Here is a 14,601-nt window from a genome sequence, read left to right on the forward strand (position 1 = left end):
AAAGACAACACTTTCCCCAAACACACGCCTTAGTTAAAACTCCTCTTGTTGTGTAACCTAAACTGGTCCCAAAGCCATCATTTACACTACCTGCTATTTATTCCATTTCTGCTGCTGTGACATTGGAAAAAAGAAACTCTCTGACAGCCGATTTCTCAGACCCCTGTGAGAAATTGCGAGTCCTTTTCCTCAATTACACGTTTGTCTTCCAGGAATACCAACGACGAACTCGTACGGTGCGACGCAGAGTCTGCAGGAACCGGTATTTTCACCTCGGTGGTAAAAGGTCTACTTTCTCGGCTTTGGTATTTTTCTATAGCACGAAAAACAACATCCTGTGTCGCCTCTTTAATTCACAGCTTTCCTCCAGTGTAATCACCATTAGTACACAAATAGACTTGGAAATGATATCATGCCCGAGCAGCTTGGTGTTATATGACGAATTTGTCAGCTTCCAAACTGCACTGCTCTTTTTGCTTAAGGGGTCTCTGCAGAAGACGATAAAACAACTATTTTTCAAAGTATAGAGACACTGAATAATCAGTATATTACTGCAGTACTATTATGCTTTTATAATTTGTTTTGTAGTCTTTGGAATATTTAGCTGTTTTATCCACTGCAGTTCCCATTCATCGCAAGGTTTATGTATTTGTGTACTAAATTAAAGATCACTGGTATTAATGAAAGCTTTTTCTTTGTAGTAATAGACGCTCTGCTGGATGAGCTCAAGCATGACTGGATTGCAGTTCTGGGAAATCAAAAGCTCCTCGCGTTTCCAGAGGTATTTAAATACTAATTGACAATCCTCTATTCCTAATTGGACAAAGAAGTACGAGTGATAGTGGAGGATATGTTTTCAACCTTAAAGTTTATCTTTATGTGTCATCTACGTTAAGTCTCTCTCACACACATACACACACACACAGATTTATATATATATGCATGCAAAGATGGGATGGAGTGGAATACTTACTGGATGGGCCGCCTGTGATGGAGTGATGCAGAAAGGGATGGAAGAGAGAAAAGAAGAGAAGAGGACAAGAACGATGAATGAGAATGGGATGATGAGCCGATCATGAAAAGCGACACTGGATGAAACATTCAAACAAAACTTTGACGCGCCACCGCCACTCAGGTCCATTCAAACTGAAAAATCACATGAATTAACCGAATGGTGATGGACTGAGGTGAACGTGGCTGCTATTTAAACGAAGCGGCTCCCAAAAGAAAGAAACAGTGGATGAACTGAGGGATGGCATCATGAACTAAAGTGGTGAATAAGTGGCTGTGTTTGAATGATCTGTGGTCATTTTTGTTTTTGTGTGTGTGTGTGTGTGTGTGTGTGTGTGTGTGTGTGTGTGTGTGTGTTTAATACTGCAGCTGCATGCACCAACCTACAATCAATTTCTATTTGCCAAACATTTGCCACTGGGAACGACTTTTTCATTCTGCTACGAAATTCTATTAGGAAGGCATGTTTCTATGCACCGACAAATGCCCTGTGTCTGTTTGCATTGCATGCATGTGGGTATGGAATATGTGCATAAACGTGTTGACAGACGTCAGGAGTGTCAGTGCAGACTGGAGGGCCCGCTCGCAGAATCAACTGTAACAGACTACAACTCTAAATATTCTCTTTCATCATCACAAATGACAGATTTCTCTCTTCAAGGGACTGACTTTATTCTAAGGCAGTTTCAATGTTTTTTGATCTCTTTCTCCAGAGGGATGATGAGCCGAGGCTTGAAAAGAACTTAAAATCCACTTTTCACTTTTTCTTTCTCATACTTTCAGTTAACAGCGTGTTACCGGTGGAATAATGTCGGCCCGGCTGTCTGTTCTCCTGTTAGGTTTTTCTGATTTTCTCATATCTCCTCGTATAAACATTTTGGACAGCGATGCTAACATTCAGCCTCTACAGAAGCTGCCAAATTGAATTCATCAGAATGAAAGACAGTTAAATAAAAGCATGCATAAACGCGAAAAATGCCCATTTGTGCAAATAATGTAAAAAAAAATTAGACCTGCTTTATGTAACTGTATCTGGAATCTGAATCTAAATTTAAGCTGGAGAATTTTGTCAAAATATTTCCGATGCATGTGTATTGTGTGTGTGTGTGTGTGTGTGTGTCTTACCGTGCACTTGCAGGGTACCCGATGCTTCGGCTTTGCCCACGCTGTTCTCTGACACGCAGGTGTAAGTGCCCTCGTCCTCACCTCGGACCTGGGTCAGACGAAGGCTGTTGTCGCTGCGGATCTCGAACCTGAAAAAACATCAACGCGCACAAATTAACTCAAGATACGACACATCACATTTTTTTGAAAACTCAGCCATCAGGCTCCTTTTTCTTAGTAGATAATGTATCGCAGGAAACAACATCAGATTTCTTCACGCTACGGTGTCTCCGATTATTTTCTACATGTCAACATGTGTGAAGAGAAGACAAGAGCAAGTTATTTTTAAGGAGAAAATATAAGTTTATGAATAAAATAGTTGATGGGTTTCCTGCAGGGCTATAAATGCATGTGGAGACAGAGTGAGTTGTCCTGTGTAGCTTTAGGCAATGGACAAAAAAAAAATCCATTGGAGTCTCTCTGTGCAGAATCCTGCTGACAACAAGGAACATTTTACCCTATTTCCCTTGGGGGATCGTTAATGGTACATCCAATCAAAAAAAAAAAACAGTGAGAGAGGGAGTGCAGCTCTCACGGTGTTACCCTGCAACAGTGTCATGATGACTATTACATACTATTACTGGCATTATGATGACTGTTACTGGCAGCGGAGGAAGAACAGAAAACACTTTTGTGTTAACAGTCAGCTGTTCGACAATATGCCGCCTGTTATCTGAATGATGTGTCTCTACTTGTTCATGTTACTGTGCCATAAATTCTGATTCCTGCTGATCATTTGTATTATAAACAGCACTTGATGCATGCATAGATACATGCAGACAGTCGTACTATAACTGGAAGCTGATGTATTAGCAGTGAAATGATAAACAACAGGACTTGTTACTGGAAGTGTGCTATGTGTGCTAAGTAATGCCCTGGCACCCAGCACGTATTGTTGGCTGGATGAAACCAGCGTGGTGCTGACACATCTTGCACTTCTAAACAGAGAACAATCGCTTGCCGCCGTACCTGCCCCGGGGCAACTCTCCCTCCTCTCTCCGCCAGCGGACAGTCGGTGGCGGGTCTCCGTGCACCTCGCAGAAGAAGTCCACCGTATCGTCTGCCAACACCACCTGGTTCACCGGCTGTTTGGTGAACACTGGCCTCTCTGAAATTAGCCAGAGACAGAGAATAAAGTGAGGATTAAAAAATGCTTGTGGTGCAGATTGACTTTTCACTTTCTTTTTTTCTTTTTTTCAGGAGAGTGGACTAATTTGGCATAGCTTGGGGGAAATTCAGACAGAACTTTTTAATAGAAAATCATGTGATGTTATATCAAACATCACATGAAATCCCATCTGTGAATCTTAAAATATAAAAAGACAAACAAAAGAAGTGAGTAATGTTGTGCTGTGTGGGAAAGCTGATGCCCACTGCATTGCACCAGAGCTCACTTTAAGTCTGAATATCTGATGCGAGCCTCGGCTCAGCCTGAGGTTTCTCACCACAAAAGGTCTAAAGATCAACACACAAACACGCAGGAAATGATGACACGTCTTTTACTATTAATCCAAAATTAGTCATCTTAAACGGCCTCTCTGGTGATTAGATGGTTGCAGCAGCAGTGAATGTGACATGAGATGAGAGTGAAACAGTCACCGCCAAGGGAAAACCAAATCATCACAACTGAACCTGATAAACCTGTTTCCAAATAAAGAGATTTTGCATCATCACTGATAGAGTTACATGAAACACAACACTCAGTCACACAGGTGGAAGAAACACGGACGTGTTTTACGTCTTATAGCTGAGAAATTAGTTGAAGTATTATCTTGCTAATTTCACAGATGGCAGTAATATTTTTTTAGGAACCATAAATCGATCAATTAGGTTGTTACACACTGAGTTAAGCTTTATTATTGTACCACAGTGTGCAGAAGGAGCAGCATCTGGATGCTGGTGAGGAGGAGGTGCCGGAAAAAAGAAAAGAAAATATCAATCTTCTATCTGTTTCCTGGGATCAATACGCGCTTTGAGAACGCTTATGCTGCTGCTGCTGTTCTGCTGAGCGCAGAGTAAGAGGATCAGAGAGGAGGAACGAAGCAGAGAGGTCAAGAGAGCAAAGCAAAGGGCAGCTGGAAGGGAAAGATTCATCTTCACCAGCTGTGGAAAAAAATAATTTAGCCCAAGAGAAAATAAATCACAGTTTACTCTCTGACCTCAGCCATTATTATTTGGAGACACAGATATCTGAATATGCTGCATCTAAAATAAGCATGTTTGCATAGAGATCTGTAATGTGATAACAAATCTGACAAATCGGATTTACATATGTTTTATTTCCAGTATTTGCATGTAGCAAAAAGACTCACCAAACACCACCAGTTCGGCGGGATCACTGTCTTTCTCTCCAACCATGTTGGTTCCAACACACACATACATGCCAGCATCACTTTTCCTGGTGTTGGAAATCATCAGCTTGCCTCCGCGGATCTGAAAATGAGAGGCGAAGGGAGTGGGAATGAAAAAACGAAGGGAATGAAAAAAGCAAAGCAGAGGAAGAGGAGGACGGTGAGGAAGATGAGGAGGTAGGAGAGGGGGGAGAGAGAAAGAAGACAAATGAGAAGAGGTTGGAAACAGGATATTGAGGCATGTTCGTCAAGAGAGAAGCCACTCCGTCATTCTCAGTGTGTGTCATGACAGATGGCTCGTCTGCTCGTACTTACACTGTTTGACAATGGGTCTAGCTTCAGGCCAATCGCCATAGAAACATCTTCCACTGCTCAGTTTGTAATAGCTGCATTGATTGATTCTGATATATGGTGCAGTGTTCACACACATGAAAAAACAGGTTTACACGCCTAATTTGACTGGATTCCGAAGCTTGTTTTCCAGGAGGCGATTCAATTAAACAACAATCAGTACAGTTCAATAGTAACGTTGCTTTTCAATTATCAACCGTAATGGAACTGGATTGATTCTTAATCAGGCGCTTCTCATCAATAACTCTCAATTATTGATCGGGCATTGGATAATGAAAAAGAAAGAAGAAAATGATTACTTGAAAAATAAAGCAAATTATCTCATCTCAAACCTAATAGGCTGCAGGTAAGTAAAATAAGGAGAAAGAAAAAAGCAGTCTCCAATTTCAAATCACTGTTTCATGAAACCTTATTTTAAAAAATAAAACATTCCTATCGAAAAAGAGTCAGCCGACTTACAGTGATCCTCTCATCTCGGTCATTGACTCGGATGTTGTTCCTCTTCCAAGAGATGGTGGGTTCAGGGTGGCCTCTGGGGGGGATGCACTCCATGACGGCTGGCTCACCTGCTGCTACCACCACATCACTGGGCGTTTGACGGAAGTCGTCTCTCAGAACTGGAGAAAAGAGAGAAACAGGCACGGTTAGACCACGTGTAAACTTCTTTGCGGATGATACTGTCTTTTATCTCTTTGCACACATGTCGCTCTGCCAACATTCTGCTGACATTTAGCCTGTTGATGATAAAATAAATTTAAAAATAGCAGAATTTCTCGTTGTTTGACTGAACTGAACAATACGCAGACTGACAGGACATTGTTACTGATACTGTATGACTAAATTTAACATGGTGTGCATGTCCCTAAGGTTTTCATTGACCCAGTGTTATGTGTGCGGCATCACAGCACATCAATAATGAAGGCTCTTGTGGCCTACACACACACAGTAGATGAATTATTAAATCTGACCCACACAGACACGCACTCCCTTGGCAAAGTCAGTCATCTTACATGTTGACATGTAGTCATGGTCAGTGAAATAACAAGTATATCAGATAATTCAACAAAACCATCTGCAGGATGGAATTGGAATAAAAGGTGGCTACATTTAATTCAGAATCCAGAAAATAATTATCTCTCTTTTCTTTTGCTCTCCTGCAGTCTATTCATAAGACATTAGAGGCCTCCTTTAGTTCCACATTCATCCCTCTGTAGTCAAACTCTTGTGCCTGTTACCTGGAGGCATTGCGATTTTTCTTTCTCATTTCAGTCTCTAGAGCTCTGTGACCTCTCAGATTACATGTGTGGAGGATGGTTTTTGCAGTCTCTGATGATGTACTGACAACACCAGTCTACCAGGAAGAGGCCAAAGCCATGCAGGCCTGCAGGCTAGAAGTCTAGCCTCTGCCAACAGGGACACAAAGGGGAGAAACCAATGAGATGGTCACTGAAACAACAGAAATTCAACTTGGGGCATATCAAATTTCTACCCTCAAATATTCCACCCAGTTATCTTTGAAGCTTTGGGTAGATGTAAGATTTGGACATCAAGGAGTCAGTCGATGATTAATTGATGCAAGAGGATAGCATGGCTGATTTGCATTATGGAAATCTCATCGATCATATCAATAAGTTATGTCAATACTTTTACTTTACTTTCCACTCATCTGCAGTGCAGACTGTCATAAAGACGAGTGGAGAGATATCAGTTACTTCACCTTAAAAAGTGCAAGTCATGTCAGACGCTAGTGTCCTGATTTAGACTCTTCTCAGACTTTTGAACATCGAGACTGGAAAAAAAGCTGCCGAGTACATCGCCTCGCTGCCAAAGCATAAGCTTCTATAAAATGAAGTGCAAAACTGGCAGATAAGTGTGTCATGTTTGAGGGGAAAATAGTAACGTCGTGTTATCATATAATGTGGATGTCTGTAAATCTCAAGAGAAACACCTTTCAAAATAAGACAACACTTTATCACCATGCAATTCTTCGACAATTACTTTTCTTCTGATTAAACCGACCACATTTTGCACTATTTCTCGCCCTTTGGGAAATGAAATGTGTTAGCAGTTGCAACCTTTACACATTCAGGACAAAGGGTGGAAATAATCTAATTATATAAGAACATTCACTGGCACCTTTTCCAAGCACTTACTTTTTTGGAGTCAGTAAATCTGCTTTTACTCCCAGACCACTAAGATAACACGTACAAAAAGTGCAGCTTACATTTCAAGGTTTAACATTTCATTTCGGGGCCAAGCCCTCATTAGGGAATCTTTGCGAGGCCCTCCAATAAGATGGTCACTTCTTTCAAGAACACCTCTGGACATGTCTTTATATAAGGGTAGGTATGCGCAGTGTGTGTCCACATTTGTAAGAAATAGCACCAATGTCACAGGCCAGCAGGGGAGGGTCACCGCCTCATCTGATTAATGACACACCTCCCCTGATGACAGCCCCGACAGGCCAACAAAGCCCCGGGACATTACCATTATCATCACCATCCATATATCTATGGGTCCATCCATCCATCCGCCCATCCACATGAACTCGTTCACACTCGGAGCTCTAACATTTCCTTATCTGAAATACCTGGGTTTGTGTGGAAAACGCATTGTATCTCAATGTCAGGCTGAACGCGGCGAAGGCTCATTTCTCTTGTTGTCAAGATAGCGTGGCGTACTCTTTTGAATGAGGGCGAGCGAGGGTGTGCATATGAGGAGATAAATCAGCCCGTTTTGTTTGTAATCAAGGTCGTGAGAGACAGGCGCATCAGTGTTTAAGGAGAGGGGAGGATATTTTTCATTTCCTCATTAGCTAACAGAGCCTGTGCTTGCCTATACATTGATAAAATACAGGACTCCACAATGCTTTGTTGCTGTCTTTTTTATCTGTGTCTCTTACGGGGATCAAATTGCCACTTATGGCTTTAGTCAGACCAATATCCTGATGGCCAATTACTTAGCAACAGAGCATTTGGGGCACTCCAAATCCCATTGCCCCGCTCCGCGATCCTGGAATGAGATGCCAAACCACACCCCTGACCTTATCCGTACCTGCTACCGACATTTCGCCCAATCACTATTCACAGCAGATTACAAAGATCCTGACTAAATTGTCCAGGAACCTGTCCCATCACGTAAAAGCGAGGAGGGGAAATAGGACAGTCCGCTGCACTCGGGGTCTGAATTACCATGTCGCAGGGGTTAAAGGACTGCCACGATGACCTGTCACACACCATTTTGGAGCTCATGGCTCCAGGCTCCCTCCCCCCTTCCCCCAGATCTTTCCGATCTGCCTTCCGCACCTCTCTGGATTTGAGCGGAAAGAAAGGGTGTCTCGAAGTTTATTAGGCACTGGCAATTACCTATGAGGCCCTTTGGGGCCCATATTAAGTGGGTGCACTTTGACCCTTTCTTTAAACCCCCTTCAACAAAGCCAGAGTAATCCCCACCACTGGGCCTGAGCGGCGTGCTTTAATCAGAGCACTGACACACAGTAACACACACAGGGTGAGATAGATAAGGACCACAAGTGAATATATTTGAAATCTAGAAGTCTGAGTGGAACTGAAATCCATGGCATGCAACACCTACGACTCGACAATATGACAATATATACCATAACACAATATGGCTTTATCTACCTGTTTATAATACTGTTTCTATTAAGGTGTCTCTATCTTTCAAAGCTCTCGTATGAGACAGGATTTGTGCATGAATATCAAGCATTCAACTCAAACTGATTTCACAACACATACAGATCAATATTATGATATTAAGCTGCATATATCATCGTGACAGAGGAGCTCATCCCCCATTCTTAAACAGAACAGAACCACATTTCAAAATCAGATCTCTGAGGCTTTTGGCTTCACTGTCTGTCTGACTGACTGTCAGTCTGTGTCGCTACACAATGACAAACACATTAGTCACACAAAAACAAACGACACCCATCTGCATGTGCGTTCATTCCCCTCGCGATGTACACGTGATGGATGTGCGAATTGCAAATTACACTGAATCATTACGAAAATTAAAACCCACCGGAGGAGCTTATCTGTCCTGCGCCTGACAATGTGTGTTATTGTACAGAGGCAATATTTATCTGTGACCACTAGGCTTTGCTGTGATTTACCACAAAGTATCAGGACGCTGCTGTATATCAGGGCGTCATTTGAGCATTTAATTGGACATAAAAAACACCTTTGGGGCAAACTCAGGCTCACTTTTAATTAAATGGCTTTATCGCTGTCATTAATGTTCCAAGGACTGTGTGTGTGTGTGTGTGTGTGTGTGTGTGTGTGTCTGTGTGTGTTTGACAGCACCCCAGCAGGAATAAATATTCAGATGGCGGACAGAGAATGACAGATAGTCCCTTGGCTGGCAGAGCAAAGGCAGGGATGGAGGGGACAGGTTCAGGCTCTGTTGAGGGGGATTGAGCTGGTCACACGTCTATCCGTCAGCTCACATCTCGCGGTGTGAACACACACGACAACACAGTGATGTTTTTTTTTTTTGCTCTTGTGCCCAACATCATTCGTATCCCTTTATCAAGTCTGTTTAAATGCACACATGTGTGTCTTCTCTGCTCTCTCTGTAGGTGTAGCCTGTTCCCCAAGGCAATATCTGTCCAGGCCCTTGGGCCCCACAGGGGCCCCCCCATCAGAAGCCATCTTCCATCAGACACTCTCATTATCCATAGTGGACCCCCTCAGATCCCTATCAACCATTACACCATGATGAAACGGCCCGTACAGGATATTGGTGTGTGTGTGTGTGTGTGTTTTCAGTGGTGCTTTAGAGAGGATGGAAAGGAGATGGGGGCGGACTCACAGTTGGAGACAGATGTCCGCGCTGCTTCTAAGCACCCACCGCCTCCCCACCACACCACCCAATACAAACACAGACACTCGTGCAGGATACGTTCGCACGGCAGCTGCGGCAGCAAATACAGCAAAACACTGTCTGCATCCAATACGACCGGGCTCGGCTCAATATAAAAGCTGACTGGAGATTGAAACTCCCCCCGTGGTGCACCAACACACACACTGTCAAGAAGCCCTTACCGTTTCTTTATCAACATTCACTGACAGCTGACCTGAAAAGTCGCCCCCTCTTCTTAAAAAAAACAAAAAACACACTCGGGTTTAAAAAGTAATTCCATTTCTCTCGTGGCGCTGTCATTTGGCTCTTTGGCCTGAGAGCATTTTATGGCCTTGAGTAAATGACATAACATGCTTTAGTTCTCTGGAAACGCTTGCACGGCCAACAACGAAAATTGAGCCGGCGCTAAAGCTGAATGAATGGGAATCACAGCGGCGACAGGGCATTTCAATTACTCCTTCCACGAGTCCAGAAGGGTCACCTTCTCGGCCCAATCGTTACCGCCTGCCCTACACTTCTAGCACACAATCACACACACACATAACCTGTTCATCAATGTCCGATGCACCCCCCCTCCCCTCTCAAATTTACTCCCTCCATTTTCTTTTGTCCCCTAGCGTGTCGGCTGACGAAGCCATTTAGGCCTCGGTCACTGCTGCTTCTGCTTTAGACCCGTCAGCTGAGTCCATTTAACAGCCACAACAGCTGCGACCACATGCACCCCCCCCCCACCCGGAGCCCTCCTACCCATGCTGCCACCAAACCTGGGCTGCTGATGATGGTTGAAAAGCAGCTGGTCCCACTAAAGAACATGATGACAAGAGCATGAAAAATGATTTCCATAGCTGTAAAAGGTTCAGCCCCTACAGGTTGAGGTGGGGTTGTGCGATTAGCGAGGAGATTAGATATTAAAATTAAAACAAACAATCAAATGAAAAAGTTTTATATAGCAACGGAGTGTTTACCAAACTGATCCTGACCGGGAGTTGACAGAAAATCTCAGTATAAATTAATTACACACGTCATTTTTCACAACAAACCACAGGAAAACCAATTATAAGTGCTCAGATAACAGCCACGAGTACATAAGAACATAATCCTGGTATTAGTGCAGATAAAACATCTAACAACATAATCAAGCAAAGGCAAGAAAATAACATTAAATTTATTATTATTTCATCCTTTGATTCTGTTTACGATGCCTAAATAATTAATGTGTTATCACTACGTGTAAAATACTGCACAAATTGAATTACGTGACAAAATTCGAGAAACCGCCATCAACCGCCGACCCCCCCAGTGCGGCTGACTAAAAAAAAAAAAAAAAAAAAAAAAATAGATGAGGTTATCTGTCAAGGTGTGACGTTTCACGGCTTTTTAAACGCTTGTAATTGCCCAGGAAGGCCCGCAGTGTCTTGTCACACTTAGACGTGTTGGATGAGGAAGGGGGGCGGCGGCGGGGAGCGGGGAACGGGCAGGTGGGGTCTAATACTTGGCAGCGGTGCAGTCTGCAGCCAATATGACCGTGGGCCCCACATGCAGCAGTGGGACGGCACAGAAGGCACTCATTATCAGCCACACAGACACGGGAGGGAAAAGGGGGTGTGCACATGTGTGTGTGTGTGTGTGTGCATATGAGTGTGTGTGTGTGCATATGAGTGTGTGTGTGTGCATATGAGTGTCTTATAATGAAGCACATGGCCCGTAACATGCCGAAGTCCAGGGGTTGAGGATGATCGGGGCGCCCTGTTAGCACAGAGCTGCAGTCATGTGACAACAATGTTACACGTGTAAGCTGCTTCATGCTTTTTGCAGCAGTGCATGTGACACAGTACATGTGGTAAAATATAAGTCCTGCAAATATTACTGCGGGTCTCACAAGGTTGTGCACTAATGTATATGACACAAACACAGATGCCACCGCGCTGCCTCAGACGCGGAGGGGAAACTAAGACCGATCGATGCAGATGAGTCTTTTTGTTCTTGGTGGGGGACGTCGACATCTGGACTTTGGTGGGGGGGTGTTACACTTACAGTAGGTGTTGGAGGTTCAGCCATGCAGTTAATTTATCAATGTAAAAGTTACATTCATACAGCAGTATCACTACAAAACTGTCTGCCTGCGAATGCAGCATTATTATTTTACAGAATATGACAAATTTAGGAGTACTGCCCCTGATCACTGCGATACAAAAAGAAAAGAAAGGCACGGAGAAACTCGGAGAAAGACAGACAGAACAACACAAGCTCAGCAAACTAGCACCCTCAGCTGACATCACAGGTTCTAAAGTTGCAATAAATCATGAGACGTGGTTGCAATACGGCGAGCTACTGCCGCAGCTTACATCCCCTCCATGCAACCCAATTAATGTGCCGGTAATGGATGATTCTGCATGATGACGGTTTTGTCCCTGACCTCCAGGCCACACACACGCTTTTACGTTAAAAGGTTACAGTGTATACACGTGTAGCTGTGTTAGCTACGCTCTCGGCCACTCTGTAGCTGACACGTGCCTCCTTAGAAATGTGCGTTACGACAATACTGGGCTGCTTCTCTTTTGTCCTTCAAGTGTCCAACATACTGAGACTGAGGAGCTGAGCAACCTTCTCCTTCTCAATAAGATACATCGAACAAAGCCACCTCCGTTGAAAACCTTCCACTCGCCATGGTCACTACTCTCTACCTTCCAACTAGATCTAATATCACAAAATGACTATAATATGTCCATTCTGTGTACAACAAATCCATTCTGTTTTGCAGGAATCCCTTCGATGTGCGAAACCCAACACTGAACTATAAAAAACCTCATGTCTTAGACACCTGAAGGGCACATTACTGCCTTCACTGGGTGGATGTTTGGCACTAGGCGTATATCATGCCCTGGAGCATCTTCCAATAAAACTGGAATTCCTGTGGATACTGGGCCGCGATCGAGATTTTCTCAGAGTGAAACTATTTTTATTGCTTTTGCTTTACAAAAAAAATAAATAAATAAATAAATAAAGTGAAGGGCAAAAAAACTTGCTGGCAACATTTCTTTATTTCTCCTTCACACACCATCACTCATTCTGTTAAGTAATATGTGAGGTTAGCTCCGGCAAGACGAGGATGAAGCAAAAGATGAAATATTAATGCTACTTTTGAAATGATTAATGATCAATGAGGAGTACAAGACTTTTTCAAACAATGAGCCTCGCACTGTACTTTGTGCGTGTACTGTATGTGTGTCTAGAGAGCTATTAAAGGCTTTGGCTAACCATCCATCCCTCCTACTGCATCTTAAGCCCCCCTCCCGTCGTTCTCCCATCACGCATGCACGCACACACGCGTGTGCACACTCAAACAGAGCAGAACAAGCCCGAGGCACGCCAGGCCTATTTGATTGAAATAGCCATATTTCAAGTCAATAGGGGGGTTGTATTAAAATACTACTTGGCAGGCAAAGTCTTCTCACATCGGAGCCCCCCTGCCCCTCACAAAACCCATTCCCAGCTCCTCCCATTAATCTGGCAATACAGACAAAATGCCTCAAGTTTGTGCACGGGAAAAAAAAAAAGATAAAGCCAGTCTACTGTAAAGCCCAACATGTGTACGTTCACACACGCATTAATTCTCACGCAGGAAAAAAACTTCTCATTTACGTGTAAATTCTTTCCAATCTCCTGGCACGGGAAGCGTTCACCTATGTGTGGCTCAGCAGCCGGGTTCCCATTCCAATTCCGAGCTGGTGGTGCTGCTGCTCCGGCTGTGCTCACCCACCCAGCAACCTGGAGGTTAATCCACCGCAAACCTCCACTAGCATGCCACGCTGGCCCCTGTGTGTCCGTGTGTTTTTCTGCCAATTTTTTTTTTTTCATCTGTGTTTTGATCTCTGCAATTCCTGATGGGATACACACATGACTCCCCAGACCACTCACGACTTGCAGTCCAAACTCAGCGGAGTATGGACGCTGTAAATCTCTGGGAAAGTAACATTGCGGCTCTCCAGCTGCTGGATTTTCCTCTTAGAAAGCTAAAGTATGGAATAGGGCAGACTGTAGAGAGACAAACGTCCACCTCGCTGAAGCATCCTCGTGCAAAACAATGATTTCTTTCCTACTTCAGGGTGCTGTTGTGTGGCTGACCCTGACTTGTGACCTCGTGCTCTAGAAGCAAGAAAAAACAATCTCCTGGCATGGATCAATAATATCGCATTATCAAAAAGCTGTATTTGAGATTTATTTCACCACGTCTTTAGTCTCTTACCGGGAACTGGTGATAAACAGTGAAGGCTTGTGACCTCTGAGGAAGAAAAATGTTAAATGGAGTACAGTCAAGGTGAATGGTTGTTCCCTGTTCAGTCCATGTCAAATCTATCAACTTAATGAAGCTGTGTGTCTACTGGCTTATCGTTTTCGTGGAGGAGTGAAGGATTTTAATCCAAATATGTATACGTCTGATGATAAAAGAAGAGCACTGAAGATTATTTTGAATTGATGTAATAAACTCTATGATGTTATGAACTTATATATCCTTCAGGGACAGTGCAGAGATGCATCCCAAAGCTCTGTAAATGTACGCCTCTCTCATGGACACGCTGGTGTAAATGACAGAGAGAGAGACATACCACATCCCTTCAAATTACCCCAGCTATTCATGAAATATTCAAACTGTTTGACAATACTTAATTCATCTTGAGTGGCTCCCCCCCCTTTCCTCATGAAGCTGAATAAATTATCAGGTGAAGCCGTTCACGCGTGATTGACGGGCTCGCAGAAACAGCTTATGCCCCTTTGACAAAGAAGAGATCTGTCAGCAAAAACACAGACATTCTGGAGTGGATTTTAAAGAAACGTTTTA

At 43.5% G+C, this 14,601-nt stretch overlaps 1 protein-coding gene across 4 annotated transcripts in view; it reads right to left on the minus strand.

The window, feature by feature from the left end:
- The window catches only part of robo3 (roundabout, axon guidance receptor, homolog 3 (Drosophila)), a 72,531-nt gene that overhangs the window by 31,417 nt on the left and 26,513 nt on the right, over positions 1–14,601 (minus strand). For 2 of the 4 annotated variants that reach the window (XM_027273451.1, XM_027273452.1), the window contains exons 3-7: positions 5,337–5,494; positions 4,488–4,608; positions 3,145–3,283; positions 2,137–2,264; positions 974–985 (exon numbers count right to left, since the gene is read on the minus strand). In XM_027273451.1, coding sequence (XP_027129252.1) covers positions 974–985; positions 2,137–2,264; positions 3,145–3,283; positions 4,488–4,608; positions 5,337–5,494 — 558 coding nt within the window. The remainder of the gene's footprint in view (positions 1–973; positions 986–2,136; positions 2,265–3,144; positions 3,284–4,487; positions 4,609–5,336; positions 5,495–14,601) is intronic. The other 2 variants (XM_027273453.1, XM_027273454.1) reach the window with 1 other exon arrangement.

The sequence above is a fragment of the Larimichthys crocea genome, chromosome XXII (genome assembly GCF_000972845.2).
Source record: "Larimichthys crocea isolate SSNF chromosome XXII, L_crocea_2.0, whole genome shotgun sequence".
NCBI lineage: Eukaryota > Metazoa > Chordata > Actinopteri > Sciaenidae > Larimichthys > Larimichthys crocea.